At 43.4% G+C, this 24,559-nt stretch overlaps 1 protein-coding gene and 1 long non-coding RNA gene across 6 annotated transcripts in view; one reads left to right on the forward strand and one right to left on the reverse strand.

Moving 5' to 3' along the window:
* LOC111249838 (gamma-aminobutyric acid type B receptor subunit 2-like) overlaps positions 1–17,890 on the reverse strand; it is a 125,313-nt gene extending 107,423 nt beyond the window's left edge. For 2 of the 3 annotated variants that reach the window (XR_015326068.1, XM_022804230.2), the window contains exon 1: positions 15,554–17,890. Coding sequence is in view for 1 of the 3 variants with exons in the window: in XM_022804230.2 (XP_022659965.2) it covers positions 15,554–16,093 (540 nt within the window). In the remaining 2 variants the exon portion in view is untranslated. The remainder of the gene's footprint in view (positions 1–15,553) is intronic. The other variant, XM_086986572.1, reaches the window with a different exon arrangement.
* On the forward strand, positions 14,473–15,449 carry LOC111249839 (uncharacterized). 3 transcript variants are annotated; one of them, XR_002673097.2, is made up of 3 exons: positions 14,473–14,584; positions 14,947–15,068; positions 15,183–15,449. It is a non-coding gene; the product is annotated as an uncharacterized LOC111249839 (long non-coding RNA). The 3 variants fall into 3 exon arrangements; XR_002673098.2 differs by having other exon boundaries at positions 14,505–14,584; positions 14,944–15,068; XR_015326069.1 differs by lacking the exon at positions 14,473–14,584 and adding an exon at positions 14,732–14,813.
* Positions 17,891–24,559: the final 6,669 nt, after the last annotated feature.

Genomic DNA, 24,559 nt, shown 5'->3' on the forward strand with positions numbered 1-24,559 from the left:
AATGTGTATCCAAAATTTTGGACGCTGTGAAAAGGTTTCGCAATGTCTGGCTGGCTGCTTTCTTTTTGTTTAGTCAGAAGAGTTTTTCATTGAGGTCCTCATGAAGTTAGTAAACCGTAGGTAATATTAAATAAATAAATTAAGCGGAATCAATTGGGAAGTTGCATGTAGAACTTGAGGGAGCAATCGGCAGATGGACATCTTAGATGTTTACATCAGCACTAATGAAAGAGCGCTATTGCTTTTGATATTTATGCTGACGTTTGTTTTTGCCCATATAGTTGTAAAAAAAAAAACACTTAGACTTCTGCTGCTAGGGAAACCGTTAAAAAAAGCTACACTTATAATCATGTTCCTTCTTGTGGCTATTCACCCTGTGAACTTCTTCACTGCTCATCATGTTAATTTCCATCTAGCGAGCACACCACGTAAACAGCCATTACGCGGAAATCATTTCATGGCTCTGCACGCAACCTCAAAAGCTCTGTACTGTATAAAATATATCATATTTTTTTAAAATTAATTTTCCACTCCAACAAAGTACCGTAAGAAGATAATTGCAGACATCGTGTATGGTTACAGCATTAGTAAAGGTTATTTGAAATAAGGACTAGGTCTCTGCATTTAATATATTTTAGCATTCCTCATGTTAAGTAACGTTGTAGCGCATTGATGTAGTGTATATCGTATATAGTAATATAACATTATTTCATTGCTTGAATACACGTCAACCGGTTGTAACCGTGTGTAGCCTAGAACCAGCCGTGTGTCCTTCACTTTCCTTGACTTGTCATCTACCCTCGCTGTGGTTTTTGACTTTCACTCTTGCCCTTTTAGGTCTTACAAAATGAAGGAATGCCATAAGAGACTGTGAGATCTCGCAGGTCTTAGCAGTTTCGTTGCTGATCCTCGAGAGGTTCATATGAGGAAAGGAGGGCTGAGGCTTGGTTCGTGGGGCATTCCAACCTCGAAAGCGTGCCTATTGCAAACCTACCAAGCCGCTTTCCGCATTTCTCCTTCCCTCTGTTCGGTCGCCCACATTCCCGAGAATGCCCAGCAATGCCAACTGTGGTCGTCCAGATAGGCCAACTGGAATGTGGGGGTCGAGCGCTAAACGGCGCTTGACTATCTCCGTCCACCCTTCCTGCCACTGTCCCTCCAAGGACCACTCTGTCCTAAGGCTTTTTTGAACTCTTTCTAAGAATAATTGAAGGAACCAGCAGCTGGCCCTTTTACGGTTTATACAGGTGCGGGCTGCCTCCCCACGGACTGCCACCTTACGATTGCTGGACTGCTACAACATACGACAATCAATCACAAACGTAACTTAGGTATCAATCAGGACCAATCGGCAGAAAGAATAAGTAAGCAAACAGCGTGGAGTGAGCCAGGATTACGTCAGAGATTACAGCGTTGATATTGCATGCGTTTCGATTCTCGCTACATAACATCGGTCATTGTATTTTGTTGGCGCAAGACATGAAGAAACATCCTACGGCAAACAGCGCGCTAATTTCACCGATTCTTCTAATTCTTGCATGCGCATTCCTGATGCATTTAGCGCCTTGGGTGCTATAATATAATAGTACTCTTCTGAATGGATTAGGTACAGAGTAACAAAAAAAGCACGGAGGAACAGAAACATTAGCCTAAAAAGCGTCATTCTTTCTACATTCCTTTATTTTCATTAATATAGTCTAAGACTGCTTGGTCCAAAAAGTTTATTTTTTTAGGAGTAAACATTATGCATGAAATCCCGACTACTGGTTCGGACCACTAACTTCTGCAGGGCGGAGAAATATATATGGAGCTTGCATAACAACAAATCTAAGCACACACAGCCCACAGCTTCCGTAGTATCCAATATAAATGCAAAGCCGGGAGTTGTAGGGCACTCCATGCCTGGGACTGAAAATATATATATATATATATATTATTTTTTTAAGCTAAACATAGCTTTTATTGTTCCCACACATTTTTCCACAAAACAATTTTCCAGGAGAAGGTCACACCTGTACGGTGGACAGCAGAGTTTTTCGACATACATCTAGCGCCAAGTATGCGTAGATCATTAGTGTATTATATATATATATATATATATATATATTTTTTTTTTGTTTTTTTTTGTATGTTTGTATGATTCTATTGAGCTCATACTGACAGACGTATCTGTTCTATTGCATGCAACATACACTGGGGCGGGATGGGAAGAGAGGCACCTGAACTCGTCTTCTTGTTGCCCTAACAACAACAACAACTGCCTTTTTAATGAGGTGTAAGTATCTGCTCAGGGGACGTCAATAGCAACTACGGTGGGCCTACAAAACACTAAATAATGAATACAAACCCTCCATGTTTCGAGCTTTACGTCCAATAACCCCGTCAGGTATTCCTTCATACGACTGGCTTTGATCACAGAATGAAGTTTCTCTATACCCGGGCTCGAACTTAGACCACAACCTGTCCCTAAGATTAGCAGGCAAATTCGTGACACACTAAGCTGTCCCAGGGACGATACACACCACCCGCCCGGGGGCAAGTCACCGATTGGCAACCAAGGGGCAGCGACCGAAGCAGCAAGCTTTCGGCTCTTCCGACTCGTAGGAGAGCGCTTTTGGCCTTCGCGTCGGTTGTTAAACCGTAGCATAGCAGTTCCACGTACGCCCGTTCTGTCTAAGTAGTGGGATGGGCAAAAGAGAAATAGCGAACGGTTGTTTCAGCTCGCCCAGGAGGAAACAGTAAACGCCGAAGAGCCATCTTCGTGCGTTCAGCTCTTCATTTGTGCCACCATTGTCACTACCTGAAGTTCTGAGTTCTGAGCCGGGAACGGTATGCGTATTTGTAGATGGTACATAGAAAAAAATAAATGACAACTAAACATGCAACACCATTTCGACAAGTCGGCGAAAAAGCTGCTGTTACTTACTATTATAAAAAAACACTTACAAAAGGACCTAGGAAGGGGGTACTCCATAGAAATAAGTGAAGTAACTCGAATTACGCTTATTTATACAACGTAACGCTGTTTAAACAGGGAGATTTAAACAATAATGTACTATCGTTTATAATAGTAGGATGGTATATACACACACATATTGTACTATAAGATACACACATATTGTACTACAGATGTCGTCGATGCTAACTTAACAGACGGATTAAGAGACTTAAGTGATCTTGAACTTCAACTTAGCTTAATGGGAACGCGTTTATTTGTCTAGTAGAATTATGTAATTGTAATGTGGTTTCACACTCGTTGAACTACATGCTGCTGTTGCATATAGATAAACTTAGACAATTTTATTAGTACGATGCATCGTTAGGACAAAACACTGCAGTTGTCGGCCACACTGCGGACAATCGCGATTCCACATCAAAACTTACCATGGATGGTTATTTGTACTAAAATGATCAATGGTGATACAGGAGTCAGGCGGTGAACTTGGCTGTAGTGGTCGCTGTACTCACTGTGACCGTCTTTTTCTCCTCTCGAATAAAATGCAACTCGTGTATGTGCCAATATTTGGCCCATTCGAACCTCGGCTTCACGCTACGCAACAGAACATCATGTGGACCTATAATCCTTGACCTGCCCTATTTAGCATTAAATGATGACTAAGCATCAGCCTTCTTCAAAACGAAATGAATTATTCTTGTAACTTCGTTGAATAACTGACTTATTCGTATGTAGCTCCACAACGTGGAGTCACAGTTACCAACGTTTCACAGTTAATTGATGACTGTGTATTTATTATTTTAATCTACACAATCAGCGGTTCACGTGTTTGCAGTTCTTATAAAACTCGCCTGTTCGTGATATTAGAGCCTGAAGAAGCTCAAATATTTAGATTAAGTTCTCAAGTAACTTCAGTTATGTGCCCCGCACTGGTTATTAATAAATAGGTTATGTATTTGTAACGTATAACATCTGTATAGTGGAAGTAGAAGATGTATATTATACACATCATTTTCGAAGTTTAAATAATTAGTATTTTAGCAATTCATGCGATCGACTATGTTACCCGTGACAGTGTGATATGTTTGTCATAGTAAAAAACTTAACGCGGAAAACTTAGCAAATGCTTGAATAAGCGATCCGTTCAATTTATTAGAATGTTCAACGAAGCTGATGCCTAAATTGTCTTAAGTTGCCAGGCTTTTGCATGCTTAAAGCTTTATCATCACATGTAGGATTTCTCCAAAACTACCAGTAAACGATGGATGTACTTTTGCTTGCATCGAATTATTCAGTTACGTGTGCTATTGGCTCCTTTATATTTACATAATTGCTTTGTCGTCGTATGACATACATTTTCTGGTGATAGCGAACATAGGGAAGCAGGCTTTCTTCGACAGCACGGGCAAAAGAGAGGAGAAACGGTATCATAGTGTACGACAGAATGTTTGTTCCATAGAAGCGGAAGGGAGCTCGAGGGACCTTTTCTGCTTCAGTAGTGCACTAGATCGTAGTTATGGCCGCTATTGCCTGCAACCAGAAGCAGAGCGAGTGTCCGATCGCCCCTTGGTCTTGCTTCGTTCTAGCTGCACTTTGACAGTAGTGTTGCTTTAGCTGCGGATTTTAGGCACGCTCTGAATTCGGTCCTCAAACGTCACGCCCTGGCTATCAGGGGGAGAGAAAGAGGAGGTTGAGGAGAAGATTCAAAGACCGTGCTACCTTTCCCTTCTAAAAGCTAGGAGAGAAAGGACGTAGAGTCACTGCAGGAATCCACCTGCGACAGAGCTCAGCATCCCATTGCTGCAGTAGCAGAAACGTTGCAGCACCAGCTGTCATCGAGGACTCAATTTAATTTCTTTTTTGCGACCGGAGTATGTCTCGTGTGCTGTTGCTGTTACTGCTGCGGCATCTTGCTTTTTTTCGCTTTCTCTCTAGACGTTCGCTTTAACTGAACGCAATACACCAGTCACTTAGGTATCTTGCGTACGTTTACTGGCATTCAAAACCCATGATAGGAATCGATAAGGAAAGCTGGACGAAAAATCTGGTGAACCTTCTTAGACTAGGTCTCGCACGTGGATACCCAGCCGAAGACCGAAAGGTGGCAAACAGCCAGCCTATCTGCTAGAACGGGTAGCACTAGCTAACTGTGTAAACGTGGCACAATGAAGAGAAATAGGGGAATGACTCAAGGTTATCGGGCTGTTTGCGCCTTTACATTCTGCCTCTCCAGAGGGTGGGTAAGAAGGGCCGTTCGAAGCGAACAACCTCACAGCTGCGCTACTCAGTCGTACAACTAGGCAGGCATTCAGCGTTCCACTTTTTTTGCTTTCCCTTTACAACACCCCTTGCTCCCTATATCCATCCTACTGTTCTTCGTCTCGTTTTCAAGATTACATTCTATGCTTTACCTTTTTTCTTTTTCAAGTTGCGTTTTCCTTTAGCGGCTGTTTTGGCCCAGCTCATATAGAATGCGCAAGACGGCCACTCTGCAGATACACAACTTCTGTTTTATGTAGATGAACCAATCGGTACCTTCGGGCCTAGTCGATAGCGACGCAATGGGAAGTCACCACCCGCACTCAGTAGCAAGGGGCCTCACGGTGAAAAAACGTCTTAGTTACGTACTATCGATTATCAATGTAGAATGTCATTCAAACAGCAAACCTTTAAGGGGTCCGCATGTCGCTATTGCCTTACGCCGTCCCAGTCAAGCCCAGGCTGACTACTGACCACATCTGACCGGGTCACATCATGGCGTGCAGCGATCAGGCGAATCTTTTTGCTTAATTGTTATTACTCAATTTCGACGAATCGCTTCCCTTTTGTTGAAGCCAAATGATACTAATGCGACCTATCAGCGAAAAAATAGATTGATGCAAGGCATTTAGTGGTCCTAGATTATAGACGAATCTAGCTAGGTATGAGATACACAAACACCCGCAGACACAACTAATGTTTCGGCAAATTTTCAATTATTTAAAAGCTCGTACAAACGAGCAATCGGGAGTTTTAAATATCATATGCACGATGCAGCTATGTGCATACAGGGCAGGTGGGTAGGAAAGTTGAGACTGAAAGCTTACGCGATCGTCTCAGTGAGGTCGGGTGATTATTTCAGAACTTTAAAATGCAAATTCCTCAGTGCCGGAACGATAATGAAAAATACGCGGGGATCATACACTGTTTTCGGGTGTAGCAGTGTTGCCTATGAAGTTCGGCATGCGTATCTGGGGGTATAGGTTATATGATTATCGTTCCATAACTCGAGCGCGATTTGTGAAATTAATAACATCGGTACGTACACAATGAAGCCATGGAAATACTGTCAACAGGTCGGTTCCGGTGCTTGGCATTCAACCGATGCTGCTAATAAATCTACAGTCTTCAGAATTGTATATTCTATACTTAGAAATAAAGTTTCATCGATTGACATTGATAAATTTATCGCTATTTATGCAGAAGCTGTCCACAATAGCAGTTAACCTGTCTTGACGTTTTTAAAACTCAGGCAGTACCTAAAAGGTTTTTTTTTACACTCAATGGAACTCTGTACCAATTACCTTCTAAAGTAAAAATTGTGTTTATAATAAGAAGAATAGACAATGTGCCGCGTCAATCGGCGTTGTTACAATAAACCAGACAGTAGAATAAGGTATTGGCGGCGAAGTCTTTACTACGTAATACATATCCAGCTTACATCAGGCGAGTTGAACAAACAGGAGATACAGCAGAGACCCATATTCATCTACCCACCCCACGCACAACAGCAATCACGTAGTATCTTTTCCTATCTCTATTCCTCTCTTTACCTTAGGAAACGAGTATGTGTAGTACCTGACCCACTTCCAAGGTAATTAATTTTATTATTTCCACTATCACGTCTAGCAGCAACAGCACGTCCAGAGACGGCTGGATTAACCAGAGGAGATTTAGCAACGGGGTCTATAGAAACTTCGTGTTCGAGGACAAAACACGCAACTATAGCGATCTGCTCTGTGCTATTTCGTGAATAGCGAAGTCGACAGCACCAGCAATGTGATTCTCCTGTCAACAACCCCTCAGTGGCAAAACACGGTTGGCCGACGGCTGCTACCACCCTCACTAGCGTTATTATAATTCTACAACGACTAATGTCACCACTGCTAGTATTACAACACGTGGGGTCGTTATTCTACGGTGAGTTGCCGTAGGAAGCCGTATGGTAGCAGGTGCCAAACCCTCGAAGTAGAGTACCCCATTTGCTCGTTCGTTCTATAAATTTTATCATCGTTCCTTACCGTAGTCTGGCTGTCCGCCAGCTCTTGGCCAGCCGGCACGTTGGCGCTTTAACGCTGACCCGACCTATGGCGTTTCTGAACGGTTAGACAATATATAAGCAGTTAACGTTCAACAATACCCGTCAGTCCTGTCCATCTGACAACGGTCCAAACACCCTAGGACACCTCTACAAAAATATGAGGGTACAAGATTGTTACCTGTCCTTTATCGAATGAAACCTTACCACAATGTTTGCTATTACTTCATACACACATATTCACTGTGCATATGACCCAAGTATCAATGGATTATTCCGTGATAAGTAAACAGTTAAACGTCCCACAATAAGGGGGCAATATTTCCCGTTGTATTCGTGATAACATGTCTATTCTTGGCCAATGTATGGCCGAGTATGACCAGTTGCACGACCAGCTTTTGCAGTCCACTCTCGCGCGTTCAAGTTAAAGGGCACATTGTCCTAATTTAATTCAATGCAACCTTTTTCACAAATGGCGCGTATATTCCTGTGATATTTTTCCAGCGTATCGCCTTTCTTCAATATTACTTGATTGCTAAATTTCGTACCGTCATCAGAGGTCACGCCTTACAGAGCACTCATTACACGTGAACGCTTTTCCGTTCTCATCGAATCGGTCTGGTTTCTTCCTTGGCTGCTTCGTATACGTCGTGTTCCTCCTTCGGTAATTCAGTCATTGTCGAGCCTTCGTCTTTTTTTTTCTCTCTAATTTTCATTGCATACTTGCTGATGTGCCTCTTATTCCGTCATCTACTAATGCTACTTATCGCAGCAGTACCTTTTGCATTTATCTACTCAGTCCATCTGAGCAGCAGCAACATCAGCCCAACCCGTGTAATGGATAGAAACGGCGCTGTATGCGAATGAGGCAGCAAAAGAGAAAGGAACGGCTTTTTGTTATTCCTCCATCTATAAGCTTTGAGGTTCGTTCCCTTGGGCTATGTGTCCCGTGTAGCCTCGTCAGAGGCCGCCGTGTGCGTGATCGACCATGGACCGTCGGCCATCGACGACCATCATCACGGACTGACGTGTCGAATAGCTGAGGTCTTGGCGTTCGTTCGTTTAACCTCCCTTAATTCATTGCCCCTTTTTCCCTCTACTTGTCCTATTTTTTTCACTTAGTTATAACGACGACAGGGAAACTAACCCTACATGCCCAATTGCTAGCCATGGGGTCAGTCTATCGTTGTGCTGGCGGGCGTACTTAGACCCTAAAGCAGCCTCACACGCAATATTTCCCTGTCTTTCTATATTGTCTTAGCGAAATCCGGGTCAAAGGTCTGCCACAACAGAAACTAGGTCCGGACCTAGTAGAACCAGGCGGTCAGGCTATGTTAGATCCCAATTCAGAAGGGCCCTTATGTACAGCTAGCCACAGCGGACAGAAAGATAGCGACCGGAAGAGAGAATAGCGATTAGAGGGATAAAGAACTTTCGTGTGATGGTCGCTATTGCATTGAGCCAAACAGCTGTGAAGACCGGTGCCAATGGTTTTCTGTCTTCCGTCGGTTGCAGCGGGCCCCGCTGCCGCAGGATGGTAAGCACAACATGGGTAGCCTGTAGCTTTGGCAGCATGGGGCCCTCTGATCCGACAGTTGTAGTAGCAGAAGCGGTAACTACGAACTTTGCTGGCTGAGCTACGAAGATGGAACGAAGAAAAAAGGAAAGACGACGACGACGAAAAAGATGAAAAACGATATCAGATGATATGGATGCAAAGAATTCGTGAGTTGCAGATAACTAATGTAATAGCGGGCCTGCCCCTAGCCATCATCAAGACGCGGTTGGTGGATGGGATAGCAACGCCATTATGGTGTAGTGTGTCTTCCCGAGAGAATACACATATTAAGTAATTAAACTCGTCTGCGCTTCACCTAACCGCTTCTTCCGTCGCAGCAAATATCCTAGACTCCCTGTTCTCTGAGCGCACTCTATGTCTGTGTCGCAATAATTTTTCGTTCTGTTTATGCAGGCAGTATCAGCAGGCGTACCCTATGAGCGAAAATTCGAGGTCCCGTGCTTCGTAAAATGCTTGTTTCGCAACTAAAAAATCACAAACCCGATGCCATTATGTTTCCTGAAATGTAAAAGCCGGTATTTTAGGTAACTGCTGCCGTTACAGAGGTCTAGCAGGGGCCCGAGTTCCCGTAGCAAGTTTCAGGCCAGCAAGTTTTTAAACCCGACTGTGCCTCAGCCCCACCGTTGGTTGCTGCCTGCGATCAGCTGTGTCCATCTTCCATGGCGTAGGTGCGCTTGGCGTAACCCGGTCAGATAGAGTCACTCGAATAGGAGCATGCGCGCGCTAGGGAAACAAGACAGTTGATGACCACAAGGAATCAGCGAGCACAAGATGTTGACAAGCTTCTGTTACCTGCATATACCCTAGGCTTGGTACAAGGATACATCACCCATATACACACCCGCCTATACACATATAGAGTGAGACGTAGACGTACTTTGACAAAATTCAGAGGTTTCCAGTCATGCAGATTAAGTCCACCTGTATATCCACTTTGTATAACATATCCTTCCTTTTTTTCCTTACGCGATGCTGCACGCTGCTGAGACTAAAGAGCAAAATTGTCTGTTATGCTACACTGCCTTAGTCAATTTATTAAGCAGGCCTGACCATAAATGACGTGCACATATTCATAGACACAGATCCATCCGAAATTTAAATTTATTTTCATCTCAAGCCCCTTTTATTTAATTTTCTATGAACTGAACGAAAGATCTGCCACAGATCACCAAAGGGGTTGCTACGAAAATAGACCATTACGGACAGCACTCAGATACAGCCTTGGCTTTCGTTTCAAATTCAAGCTTCTACAAGCGCGTACACGTAAATACGTTGCGTAAACCTTGTTTCTAAGACTTTGAGAATGGCAACACGTGTAACATATTGATAGGTATTAGCACAAGGTAAAACGCTCCATAACATTGACGCGTTCAAAACAAGGCCGAACTACCGTGAACGTTTACTAATGCTCACATAGATCATTAGACTCAATTATTTCATATTTCATTAGAGTAAAGACCCTGGAGCAATACTCCAACTATAACACCTTTGTGCCCTTGTTATCATGCCTACAGATAGCCACGCCAAAAAAAAGTTTCGCTCCATTGCCAGTGTAACGTACAGGCGCCATTACATTTGACTGGACGATGTACAACCTATTAAACATTCAATGTGTATAGCCGCACCCACTTTTAATGCATGTACGCTGTTGAACCGTTACGCGGTTAGCGAGGCTGGGTAAACACTGCACGAACGCTGCCTGATGACACAGTATTACTAATGACTCGCGATGAGTCGCTCGTTACGCGCGGCTCTCCTCGGGCAATCCCGCTAGAGGCGGACGGCGCAGAGATTCCAGACTAGCAAGACCGGTAAGAACGACCATCACGAGCTCCATTGACAGATTGCATCATGCACTTGTTCCGTGCACGCCGTGCGCCGCTTGAAAACCGTAACCATGCAAAGGTGTGATAATTGATGCACGCCTATTTTAGTAATTGCTTCTGAAGTTCAACTTGTATGTTTGGAATGTACTGTATGGAAATAGGATATCGATGGAGCTAACTGTACGACTCGATTAAAAACGCCTTCAACAAAATAACTTAAGTTTTAGGTTCGATTCAACGTTTATCCAACCCTGTCCTTAATACTATATAATCAAGTAAAACTTAACTGGCTTAGCATACTGGACTTAGCAGTAATTCCAACAGCTGAGTTCCACTCTTAATTTCAAGCATGTAAACTTAGTTTAAGCTTTATTAGTTAGCGCCATGAGTTACGTATGTGGGTATTTCAAGTAACTGTTCGGTAGAATAGGATTGCGGTAGTAATTTTCGGGATTGTACAAACGGTTCCTCAGTATGGGCTTTGTTTTTCGAAGCTGTTGACGACTGTGTTACCCGTTTTGCACGTACCCGAACCGCGTATATCATACCTACAGAGAGCTATAACGAAAAATCTCGACCGAAAACTTAGCTTTCTACCATATTTTGCTTGGGAAATGCGCCAAACAGATGCAAATTTATATACGCTGCTGTAGCTGCTTTTTCTGCTGCTGGCTCTCCATTGAGTTGTTCATTAGCCGAGGCTATAGGGGTTGAATTGGAGTCAGCTTGATGAGTTCAGAGACTATCCTAGTGAAAAGGGCAACTGAGAGGCAGCTGGGGTGAGGACATAAGCATTTGCGTACTAATAGGGGCAAGTTCAATCACGGTCAAGTCGCGCTCGCTTCGTCGTTCTGTCGAAGTGTCCAAGTGTGGCATAGCTCGCCCACACGAAAGATCTCATTAGCTCAGTCTCTATTTCATCGACTGCGCGTTTCCTCTCGAAATACTTTACTCGATTTGGAATGTAGGGGGTTTTCCCTCTCCAGCGATGTCGGAGACCTCTCATAAAACAAGGCGAGCCGTGACCGATGTGTAATTTCAGCTCTTGAGCAAAGTGTAACGGATTACTGGACGGCCCTCCGCCTTCGGAGCCGTATACAATAGTTAACTAGTGAATCCCCAAGCCTGAATGCAGCCAAACTGTCAAACTTATTACGTTTATAGGTCCCATTTTAAGCCTCACAGTTGATTTCGATACTTTTTATGTATTTCCATAGGTGAAGGTGGGCGTCGATATTTCCCCACGAAACTAAGTACAGAATGCTCCATCATTCGAAAAAATAGGCAAACCCAAAAATAAATCACCTAGGTTCGGTTAGGTGACACCCTGCTAACCTATCCAGGTGCTATCAATATTCAATGAGCGTACAATTAATATCCATCAATCTTCTATCTATTTCTTGTAACGGTCAAGATTGTCACAACATTGGAGACGTGATAAGACAGAAAATTAGTTTTGATGGTGAATCAGTACGATCATCAAATGATCCTCTAGCCAATATGCCCCTCTCTAAATCATTAGCATGCCAAAGTTTGATACAATTATTGCATATATATTATTCGAGAAATATGTAAGATACCGATAAAACGAACTAAGTAAGGCAAAGCAAACCCTCCTCGTACTTTTAACGATATCGACCAGGTACATAATAAAAATAAAACTAATTGTTTTCATTTTGTTGCTTTCCAGCGGCGCTTTCGTTGTTTCACTAGTCAAACTTTATCTTTACCTTAGCTGGCGTACAAACGCTAGTTAACAACACTTTGTAACGAGTTGTATAGCAGCTAATCTCTAAGAGAGTGTTGTGCAGGAGTCCTGGATCTCTACATATCCGTTTCCTGATCGTGCGTTCGCAGCCATCTGCTTTGTCTACTCAGTATTACGCGCAAGTAATGGCCCCGAGCCGATCAGTGAACAAAGCAATAGATCGATATTGAAATGTTGTCGAAAAGAGACACCAACAGACGCCATCTTCTGTTGGTTGATAGTTGACTTGCCTTTGAGTTACTAGAACGATGCTGAAGTAGAGTTTTAGGTCGACGTCGGGACATATCCATAAGGACAGAGGATAATTTACGTGTTTGGCTTGTCACTCCTGTAATCGATTCAGCATAGTCTGCAGCGCGTGATCATCTACGGGGGTGTATGCGGGTGTATGGTCAAGCGTTCACACAGCGTATCAATTTTCAGAAAATCAAAACCCTTTACGCCAAACCTATTAGGGTCGTGTGATCTCTTCTTCTTCTAAGACGAGCTATAAAATAGTTCGGTCAGTCGATCTAGAACAAGTACCGTTAGATAGCTGCTGCTCGTTCAACAAACGCTTAGTAAGCCATGATAACGTTCTTAGAAAACAGCGATAATTAAATACGATGACTGAGAATAGCCTGCGTATCTATCTATATTTACTTTTTTTCTGTATGCGTGTATCGTAATTTAATCCAAATGAGTAATACTCAACGGTGGTCTGTGCCCAGCGGATAAACACTTATTTGTTCAACGAAAAGAACTGCCCAGTCAGAAGACCAGGACGTCAGGGAAAGCTACAATCTCGAGACCGCTTAGCTAACAGTGTCCTGTAGATATGCCTGCTGAAAGTGGCCGCTACCAAAATTAGCTATTATAGATTCCCTCACATCGATTGGTAGACAAGCGGCCTTATTGGAGCTAGCAAGCTAGACCGACTCGAACAGAAGCTGCTTTAGGCCAACAGGCAAAGCGGCTGCTTCGTCGAACAAAGCTAGGTGACGAAACTAACTAAAGTTAACATTAGTAGCGAGGAAAAGGGTCTGGCTTGAGCTCGGTCTTCTCAAATAAAACGTTTGTTTTCTTAGCTGTTGCACTTGTGTCACAAACTGGCATCAGTACATGTACTTATTCAATTAGGGCTCTATTATGAGGTCTGGTATCTGCCTTGAAAGGAGTGGAACAAGACCGAAGCAAAAAGCTTTTTCCGATACCGTGTCCATCCTACCGACTCTTCCGAAGCACGTTTAGGGCGATCGTGATAAAACGGATAAGTAAACATTGCGTTATTTTATGCTGCGATCTTACTCCTCATCTGCGAACAAACATGAAAGGCAAACCGTGCGGCATGAGCTTCCATCAACGTCAGTAACTAGTTGCCTCTATCCTGGAAAAAAGTCTCGAACCATAGTGAGAAGGCGGCCTGATGTCCTGAAGTTCTGTTTACGCCCTTGCACATATACATATTGTATAGTCTACCTGCTATGCGTGTATATGTTACATATCGTTAGGAATTCTCTCGAAATACGAGGTCAGATCTACATTCCGCTTCTCGCTATGGGATAAAATTAGACTGTTATATGACAGATAAGTTCTAACAATCTATTTTGACTTCAGCGAAAATTAGTATGCCACAACATCAGCAGGTTTTTCTTTTAATTCAAAGTGAATAGTTATTGACACGGTACACTTAAGGCGAACGCCATTGCGCTCATTGCCCACCGGTACCTTCTCGAATTGACCATTTCTGGGGATAAACAGCTACAGGCCGGATTCTGCTCTCCTTTTGAAATGCCCTCAATTTACGCTCATCAAAAACAATAACTGCTTTAGCTGACAGCGCGGAGCAGACAAGTGTGTTTGTGGGTTATCACCTGTATTGACCGCCGTCCGCTGCTACCGGAAGCACCGCGGAAACCCCAAAGTAAATACCCTAGACTTTCTTGGGAGACCAAAAACAATTTACCTCTCATTTACCGTAGAATAACATCGACAGTGCCTTTTAAACGAGCGGAAGCTTGAATGTAACCTAAGGAATCAGAACAGTCAATGCCTAGCATTTTTTATTCTCTGTAAGAAGTAATGGATGACTCTAGTTATGGTTCAGCTACGACTAATGGCGGATGGCGCTGTCTACAGACAATCCAGTAGATTGTCGTTGCGTCCAGCCAATTTAAAGGTATATTAAGGTATAAGCGTTAAATTGTACCTAAGTAATGTATTTAAGTAAACGTAAGTTATATTGTAATATGGCTGTATGTGCTACTTGTATCGCTATTTTGATATCTATCGCTATCGTTCCGCACTGTCGTGAGTTAGTGGTCGGTTCTAGAGGCGAGCATCTAAAATTCAGCGGTTTCGACTGCGACGACAAACCTCGGTCGTTCTTCAAACTATCTTGCTTACGTGTATGTGTGTGTGTTACATATACGAGATGTCCCTGGTGGTTTCTTGACTCGCTATATACTCGCTATACCTATCTAGTCATTCCACCTGCCTCACGGGCCACCTCCCCTCTCATGTTCTTTTTTGCATTAGTAGGGAGTCTGTCGATTTTGCACGTCAACGATCGAAATGGGGCGCATGGTTTACTGTAGCACACAGTGGGCGAAGAGGAAACACAGTCCAGGGCTGACTGAGAACGACGGAGAATCAGAAACGAGGTAAAATAGGTATCAAAGTATACATAATGTTAGTGCGTATGTCTGTGCACGACTCCTATATGGCCATTGCGAAACGTTGTTATATAGGAAGAACCCTTCTACTGATTGGTTAAGTTTTCAGATGTATTCGCTGCTTCTACTATAGGTTCTATGCAACATTGTCTTGTTCGACAATGTATTGCAGAGCAAGAACACACGAAAAGTAGATTTATCTGGAGGATTTGGTGAAGTGGAGTTTGCTAGGAATGGTGGACGAATCTTACGGCAGGAGAAAAAGGAAGAGGCGAGGAGACATTAAACCCAAGAAGAGGAAAGCGACAGATGCAGAGGGATGAAGGCACAGGCAGCATCCGGGTTCGGCTTGTAAAACTTGTACCACAACGGGCATGCAAATGAAATAAATAAGACAGTTTTTGCACCTCGTCCGCTCCTTTCTATTATACATAGCCACCTTTCTATGGGGCCTAGCTAATAAGTGAACGTACCTGTGTGTCATTCCATTGGATAGCAAGCGTATATCCTGGCAGAAACTGCGTGGCGTTATTGAGGTGTTCAAGGGCGAGATTGACTGCAGGAACTACCCCGCGACCGATAGCGCCTTCACTAAGATTGTACGTCGTTGGAAAAAATCCTGCGATATGAAGATCTACGCCTTGAGCACACGACACACATAGAGATATCGGTAACAAGAAAGATAACAGTTGAACAAAAAGTTGAGCGTAGGTTGTCCATGGACGACGAGAAAAGCCAGGTTGAGAGCTAGTTGACCACTGTAGCTTCGTCGTCACGTTTACTACTGACGCTGTTGTTGCTACTAATCGGGCCACTATTAGGTTGACGTCTGCTGCCGAATCGCGGCTCGGGCTGACCCTCAAATGACTGGCCAAGCCACCGTATGCAGGACCCGTGATAGGACTACATCGGCAACAACGGGTACGGCTACGATTTCGGCAACGCAGCTGCTCCGCAACGTCCGGGGGCTTGTGTTTCGAGGGGGGCCACCCCAGGTCCCACAGCAGGGACATACTCGGTGGCCTCTCGCTGGTGGCCTCAGCTTTGCAAGCAGGCCCGCCGTCGTCGGTGTCGTCGTCGTCGTGTTAATCACGCTACAACTCACTCTCACAACAAATCACATTTTAACATTGGCCTCTTCTTGGCGATCCTTCTGCCGCGGAAACTGCCCCCGCAGCCGCAGTTACTGTTATTACTTCTGAGGTAGGAAGTTGTACTAACGATGCAGTAGCAACAGTGGTAGCACGCCTGTTTCGAATTGTAGTCTTGCCCGCCACTGCAGAAGAACATACGCGCGAGCATGATGATGGGGCATGGCATGTTCTTTTTCCCGCTGGCTGAAACGAATGGAGACCTGGGGGGTAGCTGCTTTTTTTTGCTACAGCCGTCGTCACTGCAGCACCCGAATGAAGAAAACTTCAACTTCTAGCCACGCTGAAAGCTGAACATTCAAAGATAGTTGTTGCAGCTGCAAATAGAACGAAGTCGTTGTCGGCATTGGCCTCACAGACGTCATCGTCAACATCGGCGTTGACCTCATGACGCGCAATGAACACATGGATGATGATCTGATGGTGAAGAAAGTAATCGAAGTTGCGTTACAGCTTTATTTGTTTTGTACGGCGGCAATCGTAAGGCAAATAAGCACAACCTCGACGCTGCTAATTGCGCCAAAGTACGGCCTTGCATGACTTCATAGAAGGGGCCAGCAACAGCACATGCGTTTGTGGCACGATTTGTTATGTTGCCGAAGTTATTGCCGTTGGATATTTTTTTTACAGAACGCAATTTCGTAACTATAACTGTTGCTCGTCGAGACCAACGATGGTTGTACTTCGCAGCTGAGCGTCAACAGTTTTTGCGACATGCGGACGCAATATGCTTAGAAGTTGTTGTAACTGTTGTTAATGAAGTTGTCTTTCGTCTAACCGTTTTCGTCGATCCAAACAACGAGGATTTGCCGGACGCGTTTTTGCGTCGTCTAGACATAAGCTGGCAACAGTTACACAACAGCTTTGTTTATCTTGCGTTCGCTATGGACAACCTGTGACGACATATCAGCAAAGATTTTTTTTCCTATACAATACAAACATTTAAATTTGGAAGTACACTATAACCGCTAATTTGTAAACGAGAGCACATACGCACGCCCTGTCACAGCTACGGTGTCCAGTCAGGTTATTTCTACTAAGCAGAACATTCGACTCGGTTAAATAAAGTCACGAGGCAAACCAAAGCAGCAGCACCACCATAGAGCTGCAATCGGTAATTGCTATGTGAATTGTGGCTCAGGAAGAAGAAGGCGACAACGAAGACAAAGTAATGGACGTATGCATAAGAATAATACAATTACAGAAGATAGAAGAAATAGCAACCATAATTTCTGCTGTGGTTGTTGTTATTGGTGCGGCAGAAGGTTGCAGTCGGAATCAGTTAGTCTATCCCAATCTACTAGCGATTCCACTCTTATAGAAACTCAACGTGGAGACGGCACTGAACGGCGAAATAGCGGCAGTGTGTGTGTGTAGGTTCGACCGGGACCGATGTACAGACAGCCGGAGCCCGCGAGCTCATCACTCGTTACACGTCGGAGCACCGCACCGCTCCGAGTTACGCGCGGACTGGCCGACTCACCATGGGGCACTCCGCGCTGCGTCCCGTCGCGCCCTCTGGCAGATCCTAACATAAACAGAGGGCCGTGGACCCTTGCCCGTGGACTCGTTGGGCGCCAGTCCAAAGGCCGATTACCAAGCGACCTAGAGCGCCTGCTCGTCCGCTGCAGCCGCTAGCTTTCGCCTTAGCTTTGCCTTCAAGCCTAGCAGCAGCAGTAGCAGCCAGACCGCGCTCCGTGCTAACTGGCACTAGCTGTAGAACCGCGCAAGCCAGCCAGCACTGAAGGCAGAACAGCCTCGCTTGTCTGTAGCAGCAGCAGCAGCATACCAAAGGTTCGGAGAGGGTTGGAAGGAAAGGCAGGCAAAATACTGCCACGGGAACGAGCCGGGCAGAAACAGAATGTCATTGTCTATGAACGCGCGGCGCAGCCAGCCGCCTGCCAAGAACTGAGCTGCGAACGAAGCGATGTGAACAGAACGAATGGGGTGGGGTCGACACGAGAGGAATTTTTGGAAAGGCGGTTAAGGGTTGGGACGAGGGGGACGGCCAAGAGATGCGCTGCAGACGTCAACGAAACGAGAGTCTGGACTCAGCGCTCATAGTACCGGAGTCCCACGGAGAGCGCCTGAGGGGCGACTATCGCAGCTAATACGGCCGATACCCCAATGGCGATCAGCTACAATATCGACACAACGCCCACACGACAGAAGTACACTCAGCCGGCTTCTATAGTACTTGCACCTCAGTACTAAGGCCAGAATAACCGTCATAATTACAATGACCATCCTGAAAGTTTGAACTTGTCCAATGGCTAGACAGCGTGTGACACACACATACATTCACACGTGAACAGGCGACCGTACACACGTGTAAGAGCCAAACCTCAAATTCTAGCAGTTGGCACCAGATGCGAGTAAACAAGCTTACCTTCGAAGTGTAGCTCTAAAATGCAAATTTACGCTGCTTGCAGGAGTAGTCTGTAGACACTGGGGACATTCTGATACGATACTAATGGAAAAACATACCTAATAAAAAGCAAAATTCTACTAAGAAGCTATTTATTGAACTGTTGCATATATGGGCCGGGTTACAATGAGGATTCTAATAAAGGAAATCAAAGGTATCATTTCCTCTTCCTACGGCACTAACTAATTTTCCAGCTGTAAAGGTTTTGCTTCAAGTTGTGCAAGTTAATAAAAACAACCTTTGAAGTACAGAGGATCATAGCGATTACTTCCAGGAACAAAGAGACTAAACACAATTATGTCTACACCAAAAAGAAGAATGGTACGTGCCTAGAGTGTACCCCCTATTTGTACCAAGAGTGGATATTACCGTCAGCCGCACCATCCGAAATATACCTTTGGTCGCTCTTCGCTTCCCGCACAGAAAGACATCACCTCGTAGCAAAGCTATAACTACATTTTGTATTAAGATGAAAACGGCAAATATCATAGCTCTATTGTCGTATAACTTCATATAAACCCTTACAGATGTAAAATAATATAATTGCAAAATAAATACATAAATATTGTTTTACATCGCAGGACCAGACGAAAGAAAATTGGCGGTATAGTATCTGGGAAGTCGCTATACAAAATACAGCACATTGAAGCAACTTATAACGTAAAACGATTAAACTTTTCAGAAAGAAAACAGTGATAATTCGTTTGTGGAGAGGTTATCTTTACAAATATTTTATACAGTCTTCTCAATCTGATCATTCAGCCTAGGCTTCTTTCCATCAGAGCCGAGGGCTAATTTCCGATTTGAAACAAAGGGTTATTCTTCATCTTATCGTGAGTTTTATATGCTTGTACTTTTAGTTTTTCTGAGCATGTCTTTGGATGATATGCATCTATATCCATGCCATATCCAATTGCGATTAAGAAGCTTTGCCATTTGAAATGGAGATCTGTTGATAAATAAGTTACTAAAAAGATCTTCGAAGTTTGCTGTTTTTCGATTCTCTAACTTTTCCATAAGTTAACCTTAACAAATAGATGAAATTTCGTACAGGACATCTAAGATCGATTTTCGCGCGTGAAATTTGGCTGGTAGTACTGTCCCTCGTCGACACAGCGTTTTAATTGTGTCGCATCTTGATTGAAAAGTAAAATTTTAAAAAGTTGAAAAAACACTCTTAATAGAGAACGAAAATCTGACTTTCTAGCTTCGAATACTGGTGAAAATGATTGGCATCCAAACTTGAGGGGACCCAGATACGTACAATTCTACGTAAAGGAGTCCAATGAGGGGCTATTTCAGCTAATCTACTAGAAGTACGATTCTTGTACCTACATTACCGAAACTATTAGTTGAAGGAGCCAGCCAGACATTCGGCCTTTGCAAACAAACAATGGTGGAATTAGAGTCGAATTATATCTAAAGTTGAAACAAGACCAAGCGTCAAAGCTGGATTGTCAGGACAACTTCTACTAATTATCATCATTGTGTCGGATTGTTTAAAGTAATGTCGGCTTATGTAAAATATTAGAATTTTTCTTTATTACCGCTTGTTTACGTCTGTATATTTCTCGAGCAGGCGCTCTTTCTCCTTTATGAGCCCGTGGTAACTTTTTTTTTCTGTTAGGGCACCGAAAATCCATATATCTAGTAAATACAAACGCGTTTTTGATATATACGACACAAACGTTTCACCTTCTACTGAGAGAAAACGACCGTCGAACTAGCCCGAAGTACTTACGCCATACACGATATAAAGTCCATAGCTAAGAAGACTGCTCAAGTGTGATTTGTTCAATTCAGTATTGCAATCTTCGAACTGGAGAATGCGCCCCGCCACGATCCGGCATCCGAAATTGACGAAAAGTGTCGGAAGAAGTCTTTAACAAAGGAAACCAGCAAACAGACGGTGAAATGGCGAAGCGAGGTGTTCTGGCGATCATCAGCTATTTTCACGCAATGCAATTTGCTCAAAAATTAGCGATACGTAATTGAAAAGTACGGAAAATGCAGCCTTTCATTGTTTCCCGGATCAAGGACACCGAGCAATTCACAGCCACAGCGGAAGATTTTCAGATGAAATTGTTAAATGTGACGAAACGTAATGGGTATATCATAGCATAACAAAAGAAGGCATATATTCATCAAAGAATCTTCCGTGAAACGAAACAGTTTACAAGCATCTATATATAAGCCAATTGTACCCAGTAGAATGGACTATCGACGATAGAACAGACATAGCCAAATCATCGTTCTCCACGGCAATGCCCAACCACACATGAGAAAACTTGTCAAAACCGCTGCGAGAGCTTGAGCAGAAGGTTCGCTTTCACCCGTCATGTTCCCTAGAGTTTGCGCTGACGGATTATTATGACGGATTATTGCGGTTTCTGCTGACTAGCGAATAAAATTCTAAGAATAATAATGGTACATTTGGATAATAGAAAGGATCCTAAAAATTTGATAGACAAATTCTTCAACACCAAACCCAAAAATGTTTGGCAACGACGTTGGTTAAGAGATGCGAGAAGATTATATAGAGTGACAGCTGATACGTAATATATAGATTTGTTGCTAAAATCTGAGAGAAACGCGCATTACGTTAATGTTGATTAATGTTACCCAACATTAGCAATACGTATGCATGCACATGTAGAGGATCGTGTTCGAAGAAGAGCATTTACAGACTGCGCTGAAAAATCGCCTATCAAGCTCCATATCAACCGCACATGTTTCGACAAACCCAGATTCCAATTATCATCATTGTAGTAGTTCCTGCAGGATTCAATACAAGTTTCCAACTCTTTTTTGCGGTGCGGTTCCAATCGTTTTTCAACTTCATCGTAGAAATGGGTCTCTGCTCTCGTCATGATTGTTTCTCTCAATTGCTGTCCTCTTCAGGCGCCTCATGCGTTTTAGATACCAAAGAAGGCTATACTAAGCTACATTTAAAGGACGCCAGGGTTAAGGTAATAGTTAGATCTAGATCTTTTGCAAATAAAAATAGGTGAACTCGGGCGTTATCGTGATGATGAACCCGCAACTTATTCTCCCAGAATTGAGGCCTGTTTAGCGGGCAGTATTGCAAAATTTTCTTAAAACCTCTTGGCAATATTCAGGGGATCATTCTGCATGATTACATAATGCATAAATCATTAGCCGTCGACAAAACCCAGCGATAAAATGTTTGGTTTCAGACCTGAACTTTGCAGCATTATTCGGTCTGAGTTCGCCAATGAAGCGTAATACAGACGATTGTGCATTGGTCTCCATGTCTCGTCACTCGTAATACTGACTTCAGACAAATCTGGTTTTTGTTCTATTGCGTTGAAGCTTTTTTAGTACAGCTTATGACGGGGTCACATTTGCTCGGCACTCAGACTTTTCCGCATAGTGCCTGTTACAGGCTTCTCGCTCTCAAATTATTTCTTAAAATATTCCCGCATGATTCTTTTAACCTATATAATTATTTCTGAACGTCCTGAAGTAATTCAGCCATCTTGCAGGATGCTATGTTTTGCTTTTTGTTCCTTTTAGGCCCAGAGCGAGGGTCGTCTTTCGGGTTTTTCCGTCCGTCATGAAGCCATTAATACCACTCGTACACTCAACATTGACTCATACCCGGTCTTTGTAAGCTCTCTACAACAATAACACTATTTATGACCGTTTGACTTCGTTTAAAACAGAAAATATGATGCATGCTTTTTACTACTTCATTCCCGTTTTACGGGGGCTAATTTTAGAGCTTTTGCAGGATACAAAAGACGCGCTTGAATCCTTTGGAACTTAGCCTGTAAATAGTCATCCACCAGCAGGTCGAGATCCAAAAGAGGTAAGTTTTGCTTTAAGGATATAAATGCGGTGGGCTTCAACGTAACTCTCTGTTCTCAACACATAGTAATCTTAATATCAGTTTCGGTCTAAAATTATATCAAAAAGATATCCATACTACCATATAATCTGCAGTGGCAAAAGAGGCCGTAAAATGCTGGGTGCAGAAATATAGAGACCTACAGAGTGGGGGAAAGATCTTTAGCGGCGCCTAATAGAAGAGCGCAGGGTAAGAAGGTCGTATGATAAGTCAAAACCTAAATCACTGGTGATATGAAGACGTTTCCTAGAGTTAAGCAGCATGTAACCGAGCTAGGAAAAACTACAACGAGTTAGGGCCGGATGGTGACTTAGGTGCGTTCTAGGAAGCTATTGAAGATTATAAGTAAAGGAAACTTATGACAAAGATCAACGACAACCGTTGAGGAGATTTTTTGCAATAAATACGGGAAAATCAATAGGATCGCTTTTATGAGCTTGTAAGAAGGAAAGCGGGTAGGACAAAAAGGTATATTCTGCCAGAAGAAGACAAAATATGGGTACCAAGGTCGTTGTTCCCATCTGGTTCTTCTTTTTATCGAGGTAAGTGTATAGACCCAAACCTTGAACAACAGATTACATCTGTTTCGAAGGAAGTAGTGTTGAAAGCAATTGAACGTATCAAAACGGGTAAAGCGCCGGGTTCGGACTGGAGTCCAATCGCTATTACAAAAATACTTAAAGACTTCCCTGACAATACGGTATTCGCCACGCACTCTCAGCTCAGGCTATTTTTCACCAAAGTGGAAAAAATGTGAGGTCGTGCTTATCCTTAAAAATAAAAATTTCTAGAGATCTATATGTGTACTAAGAATGCTGTCGAAAGGTACCGGGGCTATAATAAATCAAAAGCTTGAAACTTTTCCAAAAAAAGATTTCTCGAACGATCATTAGTATGGCTTTCAAAAAACAAATCGGTGCTGACAGCGATCGATAGGGTTCTCAGGAAAGCTGACAAAATGAGGGAAGATTCAATTAAAGCAAAAGACTTTTCTTCGATGATTCTCCTATATATTAAAAATGCTTCTAATAACCTGCCATGGTGGAAAATGCTCACATAATTGAAGAAAGGAAAAATTCTCCTGCGCTTAGTCTTTTTTTGTCTTCTGAGGGACAGATCGGTAGTCGAAGGAGAAACTGTTAATCCTATGACAACAGGGGGTTCCACGAGGGTCCATCCTGGGCCGTTTCCGCTGGATCATGGTATATGATAGGGTTCTAAGGCTAAGCAATTTTTCTTTGGAAGCGGAAATTAAATCTTATTCAGACGACCTCTCGTTGCCATAGTTCAAGCCCGGGTGGTAGAATTACGCTAAGGAAAAGCAAGGGCTACCCTGCAAAATCAGAGGCTATAAAACTTATCGGAAGGAAAAATGCCAGCCTTTGACACTTACTTTGGATGCGAAAAAATAAACTTAGCAGAAACGGCGAGATGCGCTAGCATTCAACTCGATTACGCTCTTAAACGAGTTCACCACATCAGGTTCGCCTTAAAAGTGATTAAAGCCTCCATGGAAATCGCGGAGACACTGCCAAACGTCAATGGCCCACAACACTAGAAAGGTCCCTTGTGCCCTTCGGGGAACTTGTTTAGACATTATCTGAACTAAAAGACGTCACGGTCAAGCAGCTGTTTAGATGTGTCCAGCGAACTCTTACGCTTAAGATTATCCAAGCCAAACTACTGCACGGTCAGCACAAATGTGGATTTAGTCCTGGCAGGCACAATTCCCTGGGACCTAAAAGCTGAAAGCGCATGCTTTATCACGATCTGACAGATGACGCGAAAGTCGAAGTCAAAAAATGTGGCAAAAAGAGTGTGAGACAATATTTAATTTAGCTCCGGGAACAACAACAAAGGACATCATTCCTAATATATAGGTCTAGATTGCACAACCCTGTGGAGAACCCAGTGAAAAGTTTAGCTACTAGTTTATCTCACACAGGTCTTCACGGATTAGAATGCGTTTCAGTGTGGTCTTTACAAAGCTGGTAAAGCATGTTTGGAAGATGCGATACACCATATGCTG

This window comes from Varroa destructor, unplaced genomic scaffold (genome assembly GCF_002443255.2).
Source record: "Varroa destructor unplaced genomic scaffold, Vdes_3.0 BEIS01000004.1, whole genome shotgun sequence".
Lineage (NCBI taxonomy): Eukaryota > Metazoa > Arthropoda > Arachnida > Mesostigmata > Varroidae > Varroa > Varroa destructor.